Source organism: Leptinotarsa decemlineata, unplaced genomic scaffold (genome assembly GCF_025532065.1).
Source record: "Leptinotarsa decemlineata unplaced genomic scaffold, Ldec_3_MD MMD2_P_RNA_scaffold_2, whole genome shotgun sequence".
In the NCBI taxonomy this organism is placed as follows: Eukaryota; Metazoa; Arthropoda; class Insecta; order Coleoptera; family Chrysomelidae; genus Leptinotarsa; species Leptinotarsa decemlineata.
This window is the reverse complement of record NW_027412529.1, coordinates 6,535,136-6,559,623: the sequence shown is the minus strand read 5'-3', so window position 1 is coordinate 6,559,623 and position 24,488 is coordinate 6,535,136. Positions and strand designations below refer to the sequence as shown.

Genomic DNA, 24,488 nt, shown 5'->3' with positions numbered 1-24,488 from the left:
ACTTATCAAAAATAGTTTGTCGATGAAAGTTTCAGAACATATCCTTCTAAAGTATGTCTATCGACGTGCTCAAACAGATTTGCGTACCATACGTTCTTTCGGTGCGAAAAAAAAGTTCCATATATTCGGAACTGAATTACTCATAAAAGTAAAATTTCTCACTTATCAAAAATAGTTTGTCGATGAAAATTCCAGAATATATTCTTCTGAAGTATATCTATCGACATGCTCAATCAGATTTGCGTACCATACGTTCCTTGGGTGCGAAAAAAAATAGTTCCATATATTCGGACCTGAATTACCCAATAAAAGTAAAATTTCTCATTTATCAAAAATAGTTTCTCGATGAAAATTTCAGAATATGTTCTTCTGTACTATATCTATCGACGTGTCCAAACAGATTTGCGTACCATACGTTCCTTCGGTGCGAAAAAAATAGTAACATATATTCGGAACTGAATTACTCAAAAAAGTCAAATTTCTCACTTATCAAAAATAGTTTGTCGCACCCAAGGAACGTATGGTACGCAAATCTTTTCCAGCACGTGGATAGATATACTTTGTAAAAATATATTCTGAAATTTTCATCGACAAACTATTTTTGATAAGTGAGAAATTTGACTTTCATGAGTAATTCAGTTCCGAATATACGGAACTTTTTTTTTGCACCGAAGGAACGTATGGTACGCAAATCTGTTTGGGCACGTCGATAGATATAGTACAGAAGAACATATTCTGAAATTTTCATCGGGAAACTATTTTTGATAAATGAGAAATTTTACTTTTATTGGGTAATTCAGGTCCGAATTCAGATATTCAGATATATTTAGAATTCAGATATACTTTAGAAGGATATTTTCTGAAACTTTCATCGACAAACTATTTTTGTTGAGTCAAAAATTTGACTTTTATGAGTAATTCAGTTCTGAATATATGGAACTTTTTTTTTCGCACCGAAGGAACGTATGCAACGCAGATCTGTTTGGGCACGTCGATAGATATACTTTAGAAGGATATTTTCTGAAACTTTCATCGACAAACTATTTTTGATAAGTGAGAAATTTGACTTTTTTGAGTAATTCATTTCCGAATATATGGAAGTATTTTTTTCGCACCCAAGGAACGTATGGTACGCAAATCTGTTTGAGCACATCGATAGATATACTGTAGAAGGATATATTCTGATACTTTCATTGACAAACTATTTTTGATAAGTGAGAAATTTGACTTTCTTGAGTTATTCAGTTCCGAATATATGGAAGTATTTTTTTTCGCACCCAAGGAACGTATGGTACGCAAATCTGTTTGGGCACGTCGATAGATATACTTCAGAAGAATACATTCTGAAATTTTCATCGACAAACTATTCTTGATAAGTGAGAAATTTGACTTTTATGAGTAATTCAGTTCCGAATATACAGAACGCTTTCTTTCGCACCGAAGGAACGTATGGTACGCAAATATGTTCTGGCACGTCGATGAATATACTTTCAAAGAACATATTCTGAAATTTTCATCGACAAACTATTTTTGATAAATGAGAAATTTGACTTTCATGAGTAATTGAGTTTCGAATATACGGAACTTTTTTTTTTGCACCGAAGGAACGTATGGTACGCAAATTTGTTTCAGCACGTCGATAGATATACTCTAGAAGAATATATTCTGAAATTTTCATCGACAAACTATTTTTGTTAAGTCAAAAATTTGACTTTTATGAGTAATTCAGTTCCGAATATATGGAACTTTTTTTTTCGCACCGAAGGAACGTATGGTACGCAAATCTGTTTGGGCACGTCGATAGATATACTTCAGAAGGATATTTTCTGAAACTTTCATCGACAAACTATTTTTGATAAGTGAGAAATTTGACTTTTTTGAGTAATTCAGTTCCGAATATATGGAAGTATTTTTTTTCGCACCCAAGAAACGTATGGTACGCAAATCTTTTTCAGCACGTTGATAGATATACTTCAGAAGAATATATTCTGAAATTTTCATCGACAAACTATTCTCTATAAGTGAGAAATTTGACTTTCATGAGTAATTCAGTTCCGAATATACGGAACTTTTTCTTTCGCACCGAAGGAACGTATGGTACGCAAATATGTTCTAGCACGTCGATGAATATACTTTCAAAGAATACATTCTGAAATTTTCATCGACAAACTATTTTTGATAAATGAGGAATTTGACTTTTTTTGAGTAATTCAGGTCCCAATATACGGAACTATTTTTTTCGAACCCAAGGAACGTATGGTACGCAAATCTGTTTGGGCAAGTCGATAGATATACTTCAGAAGAATATATTCCGAAATTTTCATCGACAAACTATTCTTGATAAGTGAGAAATTAGACTTTTATGAGTAATCCAGTTCCGAATATACGGAACTTTTTCTTTCGTATCGAAAGAACGTATGGTACGCAAATATGTTCTGGCACGTCGATGAATATACTTTCAAAGAATACATTCTGAAATTTTCATCGACAAACTATTTTTGATAAGTGAGAAATTTGACTTTTTTTGAATAATTCAGTTCCGAATATATGGAACTATTTTTTTTCGCACCCAAGAAACGAATAGTCGCAAATCTGTTTCAGCACGTTGATAGATATACTTTCGCTGAATTAATTCTGAAATTTTCGTCATCAAACTAATTTTGATCAGTGAGAAATTTGATATTTTGTGGATGAGTCTTTCCTGGGCATTCGGTATTGTTTAACGCAGGATATTTCAAATGACATACTTTTTACAAGTCAGAAAATTTTTACCGAGAAACTATTTTTCCAGTTCTCATTCGCTACATGTTTCGGTACAAATGAATTTTTCCTGAATAATATTTTACTCTTATTTCACATTTTTTTCGGTATTACTGCTTGTATACGGACAGTTGGCTGATATAATGAGTTTATGTAGAATGCTGACTCATTTACTCGACATGTTTCAATAATATATCGTGTTTTTAAAATGATAACATCAAAATACAGGTAAAATTATCAATATTTGCAATCTGGCAACACTGTTCGCAAATCTCATTCCAAACCCTGTTCGATGGTCCTTCGTCATAAACTGTGGATGAAAAGTTGTGGGTAACTTCACACTAATACGTTACTAGATGTTGAGAAAGTAATTGAAAGAGCAGCATATAACCAACTTATTGAACACATAAATATTAACAATATTTTCTTAAGGAACCAGTCAGGTTTCCGTAGTAAACATTCTTATGAAACAGCCTTACAACTGACAATTACTAGTTGGGATCAATTGATGGATAAAGGAAAATATATCGTGGCAGTGTTCATTGATCTGAAACGAGCATTTGAAACAATAGATAGAGGTATTTTAGTGCAGAAATTAAAAACATGTGGAATCAAATCAACTGCTTTGAAATGGTTGAAAAGCTATCTAAGTAATAGAAAACAGATTGTGAAAATAAATAACAATTTTTCTACAGCTAAATATAGGTGTCCCACAAGGTAGTGTAATTGGGCCTGTACTATTTATACTATACATGAATTACATCAACTGCTCTGTTAATTATGAATTTACTAATCTTTATGCAGATGATACTCTGTTGGTAGTTAGTGGTGATTGTGGAGACCTCTGTTCAAAAAATAAATGAAGAATTAATTAACTTTGAAAAATATTTGAAGGGGAATAAGTTGAAACTCAATGTACAGAAAACAAAAGCTATGATCATTTCTTATTATTATGGGAAAAAAAATATAGATAAAGATAACATAACTTTAATTACAGAAAATACAAAATTGAAATTGTAAAACAATCCAAATACATATCGTTGAAAGCAAAATTGACAGTTTCAAATAGTATCATTGAACCACATTTTGACTATTGTTTTACAATACTATTTCTATAAGACAATGAAAGGAAAGCTTCTCTACAAAAACTTCAAAATCATGGAATGAGATTAATTCTAAAATGTATTAGATATACCCCAACAACCCATATGTTAGAGACTTTACAGTGGCAATCAGTAACCAACAGGTTCACTTTCTCAACAATGATTTTCATTTTTAAAATTGTCAAAGGTTTGATGCCAACTTATTTCAAACAATTCATCAAGTTTAATCATGAGGTCCAGGAATACTGTACTAGAAGTGCAAACAACTTTCATGTTGATAGAGCTAATACCAGAAAAATGAACTCACTAACCATACGAGGTGTAGTTGAATATAATCCCATTCCAGATGAAATTAAAAAATGTGATACACTTATATGTTTAAGAAAAAACTCTCAAAATATCTGTGATTGTTATGAATGTAGTTATATTGTATTATAAATTTTCAGCTGAATTGAGTCAGTCATTGTATAGTTTTTACTTTGTTTATTGTTAATAATGTATTTTATTCTAAATTCATACATGGATTAATTTATTGTATTATGTTTTGATATAGTATTGTAGAATTATAACTTTGTATTGTGAATATTAGGATTATTCCTATTCAATGAAGACTACTTACTTACTATCTCTGGAGCATATTCTATGCATGCTCTGTTGGCTTAAGATTTGATGATTGTGCGGGCCATGGTAATATTATGTTTATTCTGTAATAACTGCCATTGCGACAGTAACATTGAAATTTTTATTTTATTCATAGAACTCGAGTTCTCCGGTTTCAAAATTTTCTCAGCTGAAAAAAAGCGTTTGAACAACTGTCGGATCTTTCGATGTCGTTGTGGTCATGTTAAAGTTAGGCTAGACTTAACAAATGTATATATTAGGTTAGGTTAGGTCTAAAGTGAGTGGGTCTATTCGACTCTCCACCGCAACTCGCAAGAGTTTATTGTGGCTCACACCTATGCACACTCGACCAAATAAACCCAGCTTCTTAACGAAGCCAATTAGTTTGTATAGTGAGTGGTCTTTCAGATCAGATGGTGTGAGTACGGCTCTGCCCAACTCTAAAAACCTGATTTGGTCCCAAGTGGGGCAGGCGCAAAGTATATGCTCTGCTGTTTCATCATTAATGAGTCCAATAGTCAAAATGCAAGATTCCCACCTTGATACCCGCGACAACCTTCCCATATACACCTACACCTGAAGATGCTTTAGACTAAACCGTGCAGGAATTTTTGGCCTCTGGTTTTGATGAATCATAACTTGAGCGTAAACGTTTGCTAACCTGATCATGGGGGTTTTGTTTCTCCACTTGTTTTTCCGCTCAAGAATTCAGTGCAAGGCGGTTTCATAAGGCACCTCGCTTTCGAGGAGACGACTCAGTCGTTTCCTGGCTGCACCACCAAACCTTTTTTTAGGTTCAGTTATTGGATCAGGAATTGGAGAGTTGAGAATCTCTCGCTCCTGAACTAAATTTACAGGAAGGTCAGTCTCGACATCCATCTCCTCTATAGACTTGCTCCTTATATATATATATATATATATATATATATATATATATATATATATAAAATATATATATATATATATATATATATATAAAAATATATATATATATATATATATATATATATATATATATATATATCCCCTGTATATGGGGATCTCGTAAACGATGAGAAACAGAGTGTCGGTTAAATTGTGGCAGAGTTGCGTATTTCAGAGACCTATCCAATGATGTGAATAAATCGAATATATATTCTTTGGTTCTAGAGATATACAGGAAAAACCAAAAAATCCCAAATTATTTTTTTGCCTATTTCTTCTTCATTCGCAGACATATTGAAAATCTGTTAACAAATTGCTTTTGGCACTTGATGTGGGCTATCAGAATATGTCCATGAATCATTTATATAGGGTGTCATCTGACTTGGGCCATCCCCATCTTTGAATTTTTAAATACGGACCTGTATTTTTTGTTGTAGTTTTTGGATCGTAGACGTTAACTTCATACTGAGATATTGAATTTTATTTTATATTTCAGGATGTTGATTATAATTGGGTGAATTATTCACTTTTAAATTACGGCCCTGGAAATTGGTTGACAATAGCAACTTTCACGTCTTCCTATGTACCATAGAGCTTTTAGAGAGTTTTTTTTTATTTTTAGGTACCTATTCATATTTTTTCATATTTCCATTGCTCTGAGCGTTTTCTACAATGAACTACGAATAAGAAAACCTTTTATGATTATCTTTAACATTTCTACAACAAAAATATATTATATGTGATTTGATAAGCACTATAATTGTAATGAAAATTGAAATGAAGTAATTTATATAGGCACCCAAAAAAATTATTGGCGCAATAAATGTTCGAATTGGAGTCCTTCTATTTCGAGACATTTTTAAACTCGGTTTTTGATATTATTTATTGCCCTCAATGCATTTATTTGCTGCATTGTTGCGAAATCATTCAAAATCCTCAATTTCAAGTCTTCCACATTTTCTATCTCTCTGCCAGCGTAAATCCTATTTTCAATCTCCCCCATAGAAAATAGTCCAAAATAGTAAGATCTGGTGATCTTGCAGACCATCTTATTGTCCCATTATTTGTCTCGAAAGGGAAGGACTTCAATTCGAATATTTATTGCACGATTGAGTTTTTTGTGTATATAAATTACTTACTTCATTTAAATTTTCATTATAATCCAATTGGATTTTTTTTATTTTTCCTGTATATCTCCAGAACCAAAAGAGCTATATTCGATTTCTTCACATCATTGAATAGGTCTCTAAAATACGCAACTCTGCCATAATTTAACCGACACTATATCTCTTATCGTTTACGAGATCCCCATTTACAGAAACGAATTTGAATAGCCCTGTATAAACATCTAAATGAAGTTGAAAAACTTTCTGCATTCAATGAAGTTTGATAGACTCAACAGAATAGTCTTTTTTTCCATTTTTCTAGTAAATAATTTTTTAAACTTTCATCTCAACTGTGAATTATAGAAATGAGATATTTCATGTAGGTACCTAGTCACCAATAAAATTATATTCACACATAATACTCAAACTCACCGTACCAGTAGTGTCTCTACTAGTTTTCTCGTGGTAGAAAGTTTCCAAAATAGTTTATCAAGGTTGGGCCTGTTCATATTTTGAATATTTCGCATAATATTACAACGCTGCTTCCAAATCCGCACTCGAGACCTACATTTCTCCAAACTTCCGAGTGATTGGTATGCAGAATCACACGGTTTGCTTTTATTAGGCACCAATTAGGAGTCTACGTGTATTGGAGCAGAACGGATGTATATAACGATATTGCCGCGATTATTCAATGAGTTTTTATGTAACATTGAACGTACGCTTGGTTTACTTTTCTTATGTTTTTTATTGTTTTTATACGTATCGTAAACAGATCTTATCTGAATCAGTGTGTGAAAGTGGAAGAAATGTAAAACTTTTGTTCTAAACGTAAGAATGAGCTACTATAGATATGTTATTGTTATATGTAACTTTCACAGAAAATAACTGAAAGGAACTTCATCTTGACTTTTTCTAAAATTGAAAACATTGAAGAGGTACATTATCAATTCTGAAAAAATATTTCAGAAACATGAACACATACATACATGTTTCTGTTCCCAGATAAGTAGTTTTATGTTGAATGCGAAAACAAACTATTGAACAGGTTGTTTCATTTGAAAATTGTAAAAACTCAAATCGAAATGAACGATAATCAGAGTAACTTTTGAAGCCCACTCTATGAAAATCCAATTTTATTGAAGCATTGTAAGCTACTTTGGCGTTTTCTATGTATCGTTTGTCACTAAAAATTGTGCTTTGAAGAAAAAATCTGATTACAGTTACTTCATTCAGAGATTGAATCACTTTCTATTTTCTTCGAAAAAAATAATATCTCAGCACTGCATCCCAGCTTAGAGAAGTCAGTGCCGAATAGAAAACGGAATAACATGAAAATTGAATGATTTTTTCATTAGGCAGACCTGCTAAGTCAATTAAAGGGATTAAATGCATAGATATATAGATAGATATAAGTTTATTGATCAGACACCAATTAAACATTGGATTGATAAGTCAAAATATCATAGTTACATTTTGCCTATGGCTAAAATGAAATATAAAAATTATTAGATACTCTATGCATCTTTGTTGACGCAGCAAATGTCAATATAGTCTGTCATAAAGATCTACTATATTTTTCTAGAAAAAATCCGTTTGGGGGGGATACGTTACGAGTTGATGGTTATCTACCTAAATAATAGTAAATATAGAATGAAAATTTCTACTTTAAGTTCTACAACCTCAATGGAGTTTGGTGAATTGGGCCCATTCCTCTCGAATATTCATGTGAACTACCTATTCAAAATTGAAACGGGGACAATACTTCAGAAATAAACTCACACTAAAATGTTAATCAAAAATACAATAAATCACCATTACATTATACTGCCACCCAGCAGGATCGAAAAAAAGGGGTTGTGCTTCTGGAATCTTTTCTGAAGATCAATGCTGTGTCAATAGATACTGAATGAATTTCTCAATACTGTCTGTTGTTGATTCTGACCTCCCTCAATATTTATGAAGATTTATACGCTGACATTGCAACTTTGATCTGGACACTGCACTGAGGTAAAATGCTCAGTATTCAATCTGTGCAAAGTTTGCATATTTGGAGATTGTTTTATATTTCTATATCTTGGGATCGTATCAATTTTGATGTCTATGAACATGGAATATTAAAAGATGGAATTCTGAATACTGAGTGTTTTTTTAGACTATTGAAGTTGAGGCTGGAACATCTTTCAGTTCATGTATTCGTTAAATACACACATCAGAAAAGTCTAGGGATATTTTTATAATATACTAAATATCATAAAAATAAATGCAGGAGGTCGTTTAATTTCGACTAAATTGGTACAATCGACCACCGTGTAGATTTCTATGGGTTGAACAAAGCCTGCAAAAACGGTAACTAATCTTTCATCAAGTTTTTTACAACTGTAGGTTTTCGGCTAAAATGAATAATCTGAAAGTGTCGAGTTTGTACATTCTATGCAGTTCTTGCTCAGCAATTAAACTGGAAATATTGTGCTTTAACATGGAACGCCATCACTTACCATTGGCTGAGATGAATGAAGCTGTAGGGCTTCTTCAAGGTGGCATGCGACAAAATGATGTAGCTCTTCGTTTGGGGGTCTCCCAGTCGATTGTGGCGGCGTTTTCGTGAAACTGGCTGTCCAGCCGAACAATATCCAGGGCGAGGACGCGCTACAACTGCAGTTTAAGACCGATTTTTGGTCTTAACCGCAAGAAGACAACCGACAATCACAGCACCTGAGTTGGTTAATGTGTTGCAGCAGACGCACCAGGTAACCATTGGTCGTGATACTGTCAGAAATCGACTGCATGAAGCAGATCTCCACAACAGAAGGCCACTTAGATGTCCACCTTTGTCGAGAGGCAATCGCGATAGAAGATTAGAGTGGTGTCAAGAACATCAAAACTGGGATGCAAATGATTGGGCCACAGACGAATCCAGATTTGGATTTCATCCAGATTCTCGTCGAGTAAGACTGTGGAGACGACCTGGAAATAATGAACGTGTGAGACACGTCCAGGAAGTCCACACATACAGAGGTGGTACAGTAATGCTATGGGGCGGAATCATGATCGGCGGCAGAACCGATCTCGTTTTTTCCAAATCGCTCCCTCACAGCTCGACGGTACTTCGACACCATTCTTCTACCTATCGTCCGTCCGTTTGCTGGTGCTGTTGCTGAAAACTTCCACCTAATGCACGATAATGCTCGTCCACATGTCGCGCGTCTAGTGACTGACTGGCTCACCAACGAAGGAGTTGATGTATTGCCATGGCCAGCACAATCACCTGACCTGAATCCCATCGAGCATGTGTGGGACATGCTTCAACGAAGAATTACTCCGCATATGGGGAACATTCACACAACGTTTCAATTGAGAGAGCTTTTAATCGCTGAATGGGCAAATGTACCTCAACAAGACATTGACAATCTCATTTTGTCGATACACGATATATGTAGGGCTGTAATAAACCAGCGTGGAGGCCATACTTTGTACTTATTCCAATTTTTTTTGTATTATGATTTTTTTTCGGGGTGCCAAAGAAGAGCCATATTTTTTTTTAGTTTTGCTTATATGCGCACTCAGTATTTTTGACCATTTTATAAATTTTGTTGTAAGTTACATTCGTTTAATAATCATCCGTCAACTTTTTTTCCCTAAAGCGATCTAAAAAAAATTATTGCCATTTTTAAAAATATCCCTAGACTTTTCCGATGTGTGTATATTTGATAATTGAATAGAACTGGCCGATACTTGATGAAAATCCATATTTGAAAAAAACTAATAAATAGAGTTTATTCTATGATTTTCACTATAAGGTTTTTGCAAAAACCGCGATACGTGTTTCGCTATACAATAGCTTGAAGAAGCTATTGTATAGCGACTAGACTATTTATAGTTTATTTATTTATATAGACTATTTATTAGTTTTTTTAAATATATTTGAATTATTTCATGAATATTTTTCCATGTTTGACAATATGCTTCGAGTTCACGTTCTCCTCCTCACGATATCCCCAATGTCACTAGTCATTTTCAAAATTATACGTGGTTTATGAAATATCTCCTAATTTGTCAATTTTGTAACTCCCTCACGATTTATTTGGTAACGAATGTGTGTTGATATGCCAGGTATTGTTCAAAACTAGCGATGAGGATCTGTCATCATTTCGACTGTTAGTGTAAATTAGATGGAATTCTGACATAAATGAAACAATTGTTTCGTTAAGTGTCGTGTTAGGCACTGTTTCAGTGTTCAGATAGCGTAAAAATAAGAAGTGGCTCACAAGGTGAAATGATCTTCCAAACTTGCAACCAGACTACCACTTTACCGATGAATAAAAGAGAATATATGTTCAAAATATGTTTTTTCCGTTAACCAGCTATCGCACCCCTACGAGGGACAACCCTCAGAAGTCGAAGCTTGTACGAGCTAAGGACTAACGAGGTCTTACGTTTTAACGTGTGATTTTTAACACGGGTTCGACGATAGCAAGTGAAAATCGAGCGTTCAACCTGCCCCTTGAAACATCGACTCACACATCGGCCGATTGACTGAGTGAACAAAGCACCCACGTCGAACCGCCCGGTTACGGACCTACCTATGTGTGACTTATGTTTGATGAACTTTATCGGTTGAAATTCCTGATCGGTTAACTTTTTTCCGAAAAAAATACATATGATGATTTTTTTTTTCAGACAAAATAAACGATTGTATAAATCGAACTCATTTTTCAAATTCAAATACTGGTATTGATTTCCCGAAATGATTGTCTCAGATATCATAATTACTGTTCAAAAATATTGATGTTGAACTGTTTAACCGATTGAAATGAATCGGTGCTCATAACCAGCGCTGTCTACATATCGTCATGAGCACTGATTTGTTCATCTCAATCGGTTGAACAGGTCCAGCACATTCATTTTCAGCATTGGGGAGAATAATAATAATAGTAATGATTATAATAATATACGAGAGTGGGGACCCAACTAGCAATTTTATATTTCATAGTGGTTGTGAAAACGTTTCGAAGAAACAAATTATAAAACTGAATTTGTCCCAGAAATGTTTTCAATGTGTTTATAAAACAGCTATAAATATGAAATTAGCACCGTTTTATAAATCGTTATAGTCTTTATCAATATTTTGTAAGGCCTTTTACAAACACTACAACACAGTTTTATTAATATTAAGGCAGTTACTATAAAATAATTCAAATACAATATTATAACAGTTTTTTAGTAATTCCAAGTAAGCTTTATAAAATATAATGCAGTCTAAAACGATAACGATGAAATAAAAAAGTGTTCAAAATGTTTTCTTAAAGGCGCAAGAAGTAATTTTGTATTGGACACTAAGAAAATATTATAGATATGTCACCAACTGAAAACTAACATATTGAAACGTTGGAGCCATTTTAATAATTTCACTTTTGTACTTATAAAACTGTTACAACAGACATTGTTTATGCTTCGAAGATTGATATTTTCACTACGAATGAAATTTTATTGACAAATATATAGCCTATTAGGTATTAGTAAAATTCATGCAAGCCACTGTTTTATTGAAATTTTTGTAAAAAAGTATTAATTATACAAAAATTCACTCTGTCAACGTTTTAATTTTCTAGTCGCAAATTAACTTTGTTTGTTCAAAATAATATAATCATATAATATCTATACCGGGTGTCCCACATTTTATGTGACAGGCAATATCTGGTTTGTTGAAGGAGATATACAAAAATGTTTGATTCCAAAGGTTTAGGAGTTCATGAGAGCTATATTTTGATATAATTTTTTAAATATACAGGGTGTTTGGTGTAGGTGCTACAGACCAAAATTCCATTTTTTAAAATAGAAAGCCCTGTATATCATTACATATTCAGATGCTACGTTAAATTCTGATATCATTTCATGTTTGGTTTTTGAAATTCGGTTACGGCGTTGTTGAGTTATTGCACTTTTCCTTAAATATAAAGTTTCAAAAAAACTTATTTACTCGTACACGAATCCAGTCTATATCTTTTATTGAATTGAACTAGACTACTACTGAATACAAACCATTATTCTCACCTCTACGATACGATATCGATATCAGTTGAATATAATATTGAAATTCTTGAGAATGTGACTAACTTGAGGGTGAATTGCTTCATATTGCACAATTTCATCAAGTAGCTTATGCTTGTTGATGCCATAGTAACAAATGTTGTTGAATTGTATCTACTTGTCAGTTCGATTCAGTGATTCTTTGCAAAACAGTAACTGTGTTCTTTGTGCGAAAACTCCAGTATGCCTTTCGCGTTTAGTCCAAGTGATTGCATTGATATGTTATTAATTTTTGGGGAATGTCAGAAAAACTGCCGTCAAGCACAACGTCTATACCAAGAACGTTTTCCAGACAGACCCATTCCGTCACGAATGACTTTTTCGAGAGTTGTAGAAAAATTGCGAACTGAGTCATTTCCTTCTACTATAAAGCATCGTCATCATACGAGATCTGTTAGAACTGAAGATTTAGAGATCAATGTATTGGCTTATATTATTATTCATCCACATGTTTCTATCCGTACTCTTGCAGAAGAAGTCGGTGTGAGTAAATCTAATGTACAGAGAATGAAAGAAAATAAATACCACCCATTCAAAATTCAGTTGGTGCAAGGTTTGAAACCCACGGACTTTGAACGACGACTTGAATTCATTGCTTGTATTCAAGTAATATTACATGAAAGTCCTAACATATTCAGTCAAATTTTGTGGAGCGATGAATCGCGATTCCACAATAATGGAGTTGTGAATCGACATAACAGTCACTATTGGTCTCAAGAAAATCCCCACTGGGTCCGCGAAAGTAATTTTCAAACTACTGGGGGTATTAATGTATGGTGTGGATTGTTCAATGACCGCATCATAGGACCTTACTTTTTCAATGAAAATCTCAATGGATTGCGATATTTACATTTTCTAGAAAATGATTTGATCCAGTTGATGGAAGATATTCCCATAGCAGAACGACAAGGAATTTGGTGGCAACAAGATGGTGCTCCTCCTCACAATTCACAGGTTGTTACTGAATATCTGGATAGAACGTACCCAAATAGATGGATTGGTAATAAGGGTCAAATTCGGTGGCCGGCTCGTTCCCCAGATTAATCACCGCTTGATATTGTTTTCACTACTCCCCCTTTGAATGTGGATGATCTGAAAATGAAAATTCGACTAGCGTGCAGTGATATTACGCCTGATATTATAAAAGCGACTTGTACGAGAGAAGTGATTCAACGTTTCGAAGCCTGTATAATATCTAATGGGCATCACTTTGAACAATTTTTATGACTTATTTCTAGGTACCTACCATTCTTATGAAATGATTTATCAAGTTATATTATTTACATTGTTATTAATTAAAGATTGGTTTCGAATACACCTCTTTCAATTTCGCAATTGTTTCATATTCAAAATGATTCCTGACTGAATTCCACAACTCAAAATTGAAAACATTACTTCGAACACCCAAAATTTTGACTAATTTTCATGTGATCTGATGCAGAGAGAATAATTGTATGAGTAATTTTTAAAAATAATAGTCGTTCTCAAGACTTTACATTTTAAGCAATAACTCAACAACGCCGTAACCGAATTTCAAAAACCAAACATGAAATGATATCAGAATTTAACGTAGCATCTGAATATTTAATGATATACAGGGCGTTCTATTTTAAAAAATGGAATTTTGGTCTGTAGCACCTACACCAAACACCCTGTATATTTAAAAATTATATCAAAATATAGCTCTCATGAACTCCTGAAACTTTTGTATGAAACATTTTTGTGTATCTCCTTCAACAAACCAGATATAGCCTGTCACATAAAATGTGGGACACCCGGTATACTTTTCATCTGTAAATATCACTATATGCGCAGTTATTCATATGTTCAACTCATCTGATGGCAGTATTCCGAATTGCTATCATTTTAAAATGGGGTCGTTCTATAAAATAATAAAATAATTTGGTATCAATAGAAAGAGTTTTAATGTGTTTTAGCTTCTATGTTACCACTATAAAACTGTTAAGAAACACTCATTTCTAGGAGTGATGGTATTGCGGCAGAGTTGGAATTCTTTTAAAGTTATAGCTTTCTATAAAAATGAAGACAGGATTTCTCACGTATTGTTTGGATGAATATTATCTGTTGGGATGTTTTGGCTAAGAGGCTTCTTCCATTCAATATAAAATCTGAATTTCGAAGTGTTGAGCTAGAGATTTGAGTGTATATAAACATGATGCTCCACTTAAGTCGACGGATTTTAATCATCAACAACCTTTTTCTGTTTTTAGCAAGAACAAAATTGAAGAACTAGGTAACGTGAGTCTTAGTCTAAAACGAACCACTTTTCCTAATTTTTTTCCAACGACCAATATTACACGACGTTATTAGGTATATATTTATTAGGACGCTAGTCAAATAGAACTGACAAATTATACTTCATTACACGACCTCTAAAATCAAGGTCAACTGGCTCTTCTCAAATTCTGCATTTTATTCTTGGCGACAGCAAATTTATAGAAGCGGAAACAATTTGATTTTATAACAGTTATTTTATTGATTTGGAATTGTAGTAAATATATCATACTATGAAATAATTGGGAAACTATCATTAAAGTGACAGTATGGTAATGAAAACAAAATTGTGTCGCCAATGAAATAATTTTATTAAAGCTACAGGAAGTAGTTATAAAATAATTTCGAAATAGTTTTATGAAGAACATAAAAACATCACAGAAAAGTACTATAAAACTGCTACAAAACAATTTACTTTTACAGGAAAATAAGTTAATTGTAAAAACGTTCCTGTGATAATTTCGTGACTATTTTATTACGGATTTTTAATTTTATTTTATAAAAGTTTCCATGAAAAATTTATAAAATAATTCTATTGCTCACAACTGTATTATGTTCACGGCTAGTTTAATAAAATCAATTAGCATTTTGGAAGTAATTTTAAAATACCAACAAAATAAAACTGCTGCAGCACTATGAAATTATAAAACAATTTTGCTGGTTGGGGAGCATGCGCTCAGAGGGTATATGTTGAGGATGCATCATGCTCTGTAGTGTGAAAGACATTCGGAGCATGCCGCCTTTTCCGCCCAAAACCTAAGGTATTATGTATCGTACCTTTAGTGTCAGGGCTACATAGCTTCTCCCCAGCCTGCTGACAAAGTCTTAAAAGTGACAGTTCTACCAGTCGTTTGGATACGGAGATTCCTGATGTTCTTACAAAACAAGCTGATATCTGGCAAAATAACACAGCCGTGTACACAGTCATTCGATAGCTTTCCGAATCGAAAGATGGAACCATGGCCTGGTGGTTCAGAATATTGAAGGGCGGATACACAAGATGGAGGCAAGTCAACAAAACAATGTGTAATGGATTACAGGTTGGCCAACAGGCCTTTCACATTGGCGATGCGGCAAATAGCCGCTAAATTGCGACGTATCTATCACAGTTTGAGTCAAGGCAAGGTACTGACCATCAATCAGCACTGCCTTGATAGGATACGAATCCTAGTGACCACTAGTGATGCGAGCAAGAACCATCATGGAGAGTCTTGAGTCGCACGAGAAAACTTCTCGCGTATTCCAACAGTCTCCGCTTCTTGTGGATGATCCGTCAACCGCTGAGCTAGTGGAATCCTCATGTAGAGTCATTCATGAACACACACAGTCACTCTCAACTCAGATACTCCAGCCTTAGTACAGTTCAAAACTTTCAGCAGAAAGCTCCCACAGTTCGAGCTCAATGAACTACATAACCTAATAACCCTGGAAAACGTTGGAAGGGCTCTTGTGGGTTCCAAGAACCTACCAAGCCGCAGATGACACACTTATTGATGAAAAATCTTCCAAGCACCTACGTCCACCCGGCCAAAGTTTTCAATTCATGGCTAGACGGAGAGCAGCCGACTCTGTTTCGATATGTCGAGGGACGGACTGTTTTTTTACCCAAAAAAACGGAGATTCGTCGATTCTTGAGAATCACAGACCGATAACGTTAAATACCCGAAAATAATGCATCTCCATAAGAGTTTATATCCTGAAATGTTCGATACACGGGTGTACTTACCCCGACAACAAGGAGTTTGTAGTGTCTGCATGACAGAATGGTACTGAATGGAGCCTGTAAAGTCTTCATGAGTTTGAATCCTCTTTCTTCTCCAAAAGTTATTCTCTCCAGAAAATAAATCTTTTTCAATTTATAAAATCGATATTATAATTGATTGTTGATAACATTTTTGAATCGGAACGATAGAGTGCTTTGTTCCGACTTCGTGTTTATTATCTCCAAACGATTTTTCTTAGACCTGATTAGCATCAAAGTGTGGGTAGTTAAAAAGGCAAAAACGAAATTCCTTCCAAAAGAGTGGGTAGCAATAGGTACTGAGATGCAAATTGGTGTTATAAAAGTCTTTATTTCTGACCGGGATATTATAAGCTTATATCGTCATTGTTACGCTATCATAACTCCCTTGGGACATTATAGATTTTATAATTCCCTCTACCTTTCACAAGTAAAAATAAATAGAAATGAAAACTGAACCATATTTTATTTATTCACGTCATTACAAATAATAAATGTACAATTTTGAAATGTTCCCTGAAAATTACTTCCGCCACTGGAAACAATGTCTTCTTTTGTATGGCTGGAGCTTCTGTTCACTACAGTCGAGGTTCCTGCCTCTTCTGATGACAAAGTAGACAACATACGCGCCGTTTCATTTCTCAATTCGATGCTATCCTCCAAATACCCCTCCGCCACCGTGGAACTTTTCCAACCTCCGTGTCTTTTTAAGTTAGTCATAGTTGCTCCTGCATTGGCTAGAGCAGTAGCAGAAGTGCGACGAAGGCAATGTCCCGTATAGGAAGATGAGTTTGGCAATCCTAAATACATTGCGATTTTGCTGGGGATTTTCCCAAACATGTTTTTTCCAATTGGCTGAGATGTACATTTATTTTGACGGAAGCTCAAAAAAAATCGTTCGATACCTTTAGGACGCAAAGACATATAAAGTCTTAGTAAAGGCAAAGCGGAGAACTCTTTTTCATCCACAACACAAATTTCTTCGATATACCAGTTTTACTTTCCGGTACGTTCACTACCATAACGGAATCCCGGTCCTCTATATCCGATATCTTCATATTCAAAAGTTCCTGACTTCTGCATCCTCCAAAATAACCCATAATCAAAACAACCTATAACAAAAAAAGGAAATAAATACACACAAAAAGGAAAATAAGAAAAAAATTACCTTATGCAATAAATGAATATCATTAGGAGCGTCCTTTAGGAATCTGATAACATCTTTAGGAGATAAAACAGCAGACTTTTTCGGCTTATAACTCTTACTCTTCCGTTTCAAAAAAGCCTGTAGTTCATTGAACTTGGTGATATCTCCTTTCTCATGTATAGTCACCATCGATTTTAGCATTGACCATTTAGTCCATAAAGAATTCGGACTATACGTTTCTGACTGAAACGAATAAACACAATTACTATCAAATCTACCGAAAAACATAGAAAATTCCTTACCAGTTCTTGAAAATATGCCAGAAATACAGTTTCAGTGACATCTTTTGGCATAACATTTTTCCGTGTCAGCCAGTCCAGATATATCTTGTATTCTTTTTGGTATACGGCTTCACTTTTCGATGGAATTAATGATTCTTGTTCAGCTTTTTTCAAAATATCCTCCATTATATTTGGGGTAGAAAACACGTTTTCACCGCAAACACAGCTTGATAACAAAGTTCTGTTTATAAACAAGTAACATAGCAACAACCTAGCAACAAGAAAACTCTACTATAATCAACGGTACCTGATTCAAATATACCGGGAAGGTAATGAATTGGTACATTTTTCCGTTTCAAAAATGAACAAAATTTTATTGAAATCGGTCAGAAATAAAATTATCTATGTACCACGGGAATTAATGAGCCTTAATAACCTCAGGCAATTGCTGTCCCTCGGGCCAGAGGCCCTCGGGACGCAAACTTTGCCATCGGTAATTAAGGCCCTCCTAATTCCCTTGATACATAAATAACTATTACTTATGCATTTATGTACTTATAAATGTGGAAGTCACTTAACACTTCATCTCTGTTTCTCCGTACTGATAAGTCTTAGGAAGCTAGGTGCTTTTTAGGAATTATATACACACTAGAAAAGGATTTTCAAATGTTCCAACTGAGGTTCCCCCCGTGGGGGTAGAAGGGGAGTCTTCACAAATGAAAATTACCTATTCATCACTGTTTCTTTGTACCGCTATACTTTCGGAGACTGAAATTCTGTATGTGGGTTCATTTTATGCTGTAAATGTGCAATGAGAAAGAATTTTTGAATATTTCTGCTGGAACGCCCCCACTGGGGATAACAGGGGAGCGTTCAGACATGAAAATTACCTTTTCATCACTGTTTCTCCGTACCGCTATACTTTCGAAGGCTGACTTTCGGTATGTAGCTTCATTTTATGATGTAGATGAGCAAAAAGAATTAATTTTCAATATTTCAACCAGGGCGCCCTCACTGGGAAAGTGGAGCATTTACATATGAAAATCACCTTTTTATCACCGTTTCTTCCAAACGCTACATTTTAGGAGGCTGTGCAAGATGTAGATGTGCAATAAGAAAGGATTTTCAAATTTGATTTGAAAGGGTTATATTTTTAGGAGTGATTAATTTTTTGGGAAAGAAAGTTTTTGGCTTTCTACTACTCCATCTGATACAAAAAAATGGATGAGAGAATCTTCCAAAGAAAGGAAGGATTAATCAATTAATCAAGCTTATTCCGTGACATTCAAAATCGTAATTCATGAATGAAGTGTGTGTATTTTCTATAATGTTATCCAATTTGGTACTGAAGAGCCTTAGGGCAAGTGTCTTAAGGCGAAACACGTGTATACCAGTTAGGGTGACAGTGTTCCATGTGAGTACAATTTATTACCATTCATTCAAAGTAGAACTCATGTGAATGATATCTGATTCTCATTCCTCCACGAATGTTCGATATACAAACTGAATAGAGGAAAGTATCTTCTGTATAATTCAGTGTTCATATAGAAGTATTTGTTTCGAAAGAATTTTTTCTTTCGTGTAATTCAATGTTTATATGAAAGTAGCTGTTTCAGGAGGACTTTCTTTCAGTTTGTGTCTGAAAGTTACTTCTTTGCATGATCTACACATCCATGTATGGAGTTACTTATTTTCAAATTGAATAATCCTTCCTTTCTTTGGAAGATTCTCTCATCTATTTTTTTGTATCAGATGGACTAGTAGAAAGCCAAAAACTTTCTTCCCCAAAAGATTTTCAAATATTTCAAGTGGGGCGCCAGCTGCGGTGGAAAAAGGCGCGTCCATAAAACAAAATTATTTTTTTGTCACTGTTTCTCCATGCTGGTACATTTTCGGAGGCTGAAATTTCATATGTAGGTACGTGTTATGTTCGGATAGTAGATGGAAGACGTATTTCACCTGCTTGTCAATTGGTATTTCACTCGGAGAACAACATAAGCAATAATGGAAAATAATTAATCAGTTGCTCAAAATGAGAAGTTTTACTTGCAATAGAAGCAAGTTTTCTCCACATCGACTGCCGCCCATGTTCAAACATTCCTGGAGTGTTGTGTATGACACAATTATGTATATTTCTATTTCTCGAACCATTTTCATCGACAACTAATGTCGCATGAACACGCGATTCAGGATATCTCCAAATAAAATAATCCAGAGGGTTCAAGTATCGAAATCTAGGTGATCATGATTGAGGTTTTCCACGACCTATCCATTGGTGAGCAAAACTATCATTATGACATTCATGAGTAGTTACACTGATATAAACAGGTGTTCCGTCGTGCATAAACCACATAAATCATCCAATAATTCTGGAAAAGTGTCTTCTAATAATTGTCTCTTCGTCTATATCTCATTTTTGTTCTGGTTCATTTAAAAACTGCCACCGAATCATATGTTAATCATTCATTGAAGAATTCAATGCCAAGGCCCATTTGACATCGATGAAGCGACAATAATTTAGTAGAATTGATTTTGAAATATGAAACGTACGATTTCATACCAGTGATTCAGTAACCCACGTCATTCTTGGCGAAATGAAATTCCTAATTGTGAAATATGGAAAAATTAATTTCTTTGGAGTCAGTTACGACATACGGACATGAATTTGCCAATTTTTTCAATTAAATCGACTAATAGAAGTTATATAACAATTAATACGTATTTATACCATGTGAAATTCCATCCTACTTTCTGATATCGCTGCCTCTTTTGTTATCTAGTCCATCTATATCAAGGGCAACAGAAGTCATCTCCACGAAATAGTTGAAGGTATGATTTTATGTGTCTAACGCAACAAGGAGGAAAATTTTATGAAAACTATTGAAATTTACAAAGAATGTTATGAATATTCATGAAGTAAATTCAATTGAACATCTAGGACAACCAAATTATAGGCTTGTTACTCCACACGTCCAATAAATCATTCAGCAGATTTCCAATTATGGATCACTGAGATTGGTAAAATAGTGTTGGGAGAAAGGTAAATTGAGTAATATTCATATTATAGTGGTTATGATGTAGTTAATTGTATATAGTAAACAGGAATGCTGACTATTTTCGTAGAAGTGTTTCAATTAATGTATATACGTATCTAGTATATCCAAAATTAATTTCGTTACAAAACGCTAATACTTGCCACATACCTGCTGTGATGTTAATTGTTGGTATCTAAACAGGATGTGTCAATGAAAACTTGACCCCCATGTGAGTCAGAAACGGCCGTTTCAGAATTTCAATTTTTTTTTGATATAGCATTAAGAATTCTAGATGATAGAATAACTTCACATAAAAGTGATATAAAGCTTAATAAAAAATCATGCGCATTAGCACAACATTCTTTAGAAACAGGACATAAACCAAATTACTCTAATATCAAAGATTTTACATACAGAAAAAAATATTTCTAAACGCCTTTTTCTTGAAATGGTTGAAATCGATAAGTTTTCTGTTTGTATGAATAAGAAAACTGACATTGATAATCTTAGCAATATATACAGTAACTTACTGGAACTACATCAAAAACATGATGATAATGAAAATTGTATCAATCAATAACTCTTTCTTGAAGTCGAAGATTATGAAATCATCATACCCATTGAAAAATGACATTTATGTGAAGGTATGACATTTGTCAAACCCAAAATAATCTAATTCATGTTCAACCTTCTCCGTCAGATCATATATTCAATTTATTGTTTTTTACTCATTTTTACTGTGAGTATGAATTGTAATGTTCCTCGATTGCAAAAAAACCAACAACTCAATAAATTACAGGCCTTGAAGAAGCTTCCCATTGGAAGCGGAAGCTTGGCAAAGTAGAACAGATATTTGATTTTTGATTTTTTGACTGAGAGACCCCGTTAATTCATATTGCTGTACATTTCTCCAGTCGCTAAGATTATCCACTCTACATATATATATATATATATATATATATATATATATATATATATATATATATATATATATATATATATATATATATATATATATATATATATATATATATATATATATGAAAGTTATTGAGTGTCTTGATATTGAAACATAAGTTAATATCGGACATAGCACTCATGAAAGTGGCAAACCATAGACACGTGTTTCGGGCTTTTGGCCCATCATCAGTATGGTGCAGCCAAGTGTAAGGATGGGCAACACTTGGTATCCATATGTTTATATATATATATATATATATATATATATATATATATATATATATATATATATATATATACATTTTTTTATGATTGATGCAACTAATTTTCCTTTATTTTGAGTATTTCAATATTAAATTGTACAAAAAGGATTTGAAGCTTTATTGCAGTATATATATATATATATATATATATATATATATATATATATATATATATATATATATATATATAAAATCGATTGCTTCAAAAACACTTCTGATGATTCCTCTTCCATATTTTCCGTTTCAGTATCACTGTCGTCATTTAAATCAATTATTTTTACGCCTGATGCTTTGTTTCAATTTTTCCCAAATCAACTCGATGGGATTGAAAACAAAAAATAGGGAGGAAGTCTCAATATGGTGTGTCCATACTTTTCAGCAATACTCTCAACAAATGTGTTTGTCAGTAAAACTTCAAGTAGTTGGTTTTTGATAAAGTTATCTTCAAAATACAAATTATTATCCATTAAACAACTTTGTATTTCACCTATCCTCGAATTTTAATTCGGTACTTTGATGAGCTGTTGCGAATAATAGGAAGCGTTGTCAAGAACTATCCAAATTTGGGATGAATGTGTTTTCAAACCGTTCATCAAAAATATTAGCTTCCATGTTCTTATGATAGTCAACATTGCAGTTCTCAAGTTTTTTTCCACATAATTTCAAAGAATTCGGAACCCATCCTTTACTTCTTTCGCAATGCACAATGATTAGTTGCGATCTATTGTTTGCAGGCATGTGAGGCGTACACATTCTCGGACCATCAGTCCACCCTTGCGTAACTGTGTCGTGAGTGTCATACCAAGTTTTCTCCAAATGGAAAATTTGCCGTTTTTCTTGTCTGTATTCAGTTTATTTGTTCTGAGTATTTTTTACGCAATTCCACTATTTTCTGCTTTCCATAACTGCTTGACGTTTGTTCATTATTTTGAATCTTAATCCTAGTTTCTTTATTCAATTCTGAAGAGTTTTGTCACAGCCGAAAGTATTCAATTTCTTCTTTATCATTTCAATTGTAGGAATCTCATTGCTTTTGTAAGAGTCGTATATTGTTTTTTTAATGATTTTATTGGATGAACATCCAACATTGGTAATCCAGCATCAAATCGCGTCTTGCGTTCATTAGGTTTGTTTTTGACTATTTTACGTACAGTTGAGAAATGAATTCTGGTCAAATCTGATGTTGATTGTGATAGTTTTTTTCCCCTTGAAACCGAACTTGATATGTAGATTCTTATATACATTGAAACATACTCTCTGTGTTTCAATATTCAAATGCATCCGAATCTTATTCACTGGTATCTCTTTTTCGCATTGTTCACCAGCGCTAATGGAATCACTACACAGGAAAAAGTCTGCGTTGTTATCACACTATTTATTACTATTAGTACTTGTCCAAGGACGCCAGATTTTAAACAAATAACAAAAATTTTAGGTAATTATAACTTCACCAATATCGAATTTCAACAATCAAATCGCGATCAGTTTCTGAACTGAACATTGACACCACGACTCTTCTAACCATCCTCACATTCTATTGGTCACCGTAACATGACTTCAAATTTAATTTTATGAGTATCCAGCCAATCATAAAACTCGGTTAGTAAAAATTATCCAATACGAACCGACAATTCACGTGGACTAATTCGTAGCGGCATTATTCCTTTGTATTGGTTTTTTCGGCCTTTGAGTTCGTCGAAGCTTTAAAAATCACTATATCGGTTACTTCGACTATACTGAAACGTATAGACAAATTTCTACTTTGGATTTGGTCTGAATTTTTCGATAATATGAATCTTATTCAAAGAGAAATAATTTGACGTTGAGTTTGGAAAAATATGTGAACTGCAGACATGTGTTCCTAGCTTATTACCTGTCATAAGTAGCAAGGTTAGGCAATACTTGGCTGCAGAAACAACACAAATGCACGGAGTCATCAGGTTGCTAAGGCTGCCTCTTGGTGACTGGTCATATCTGTAATACGGAATGACCTGATCAGAATCAAGGTTGCACGTGATGTTCGCATCTCCAATTAGGCGGATGGCTTTTTTCTGGAAGGAATCCAACAACTTCAGAGTATGTTTGGGGGCAAAGCTCCATACACGAGAACAATACTTCAAAGAAGTTACTGGGGCGTTTATAGTTTTCTGATTCGGAACAGT

At 33.9% G+C, this 24,488-nt stretch overlaps 1 protein-coding gene across 1 annotated transcript; it reads right to left on the bottom strand.

Annotated features, from left to right (window-relative positions):
- Positions 1–17,572: 17,572 nt before the first annotated feature.
- On the bottom strand, positions 17,573–18,601 carry LOC141487480 (uncharacterized). The gene is made up of 3 exons (XM_074186571.1): positions 18,090–18,601; positions 17,809–18,030; positions 17,573–17,752 (listed from the first exon to the last, which is right to left on the bottom strand). The coding sequence occupies exons 1-3, from the start codon at positions 18,252–18,254 to the stop codon at positions 17,573–17,575; spliced, it is 567 nt and encodes a 188-aa protein (XP_074042672.1). The 5' UTR covers positions 18,255–18,601.
- Between the last annotated feature and the right edge of the window lie 5,887 nt (positions 18,602–24,488).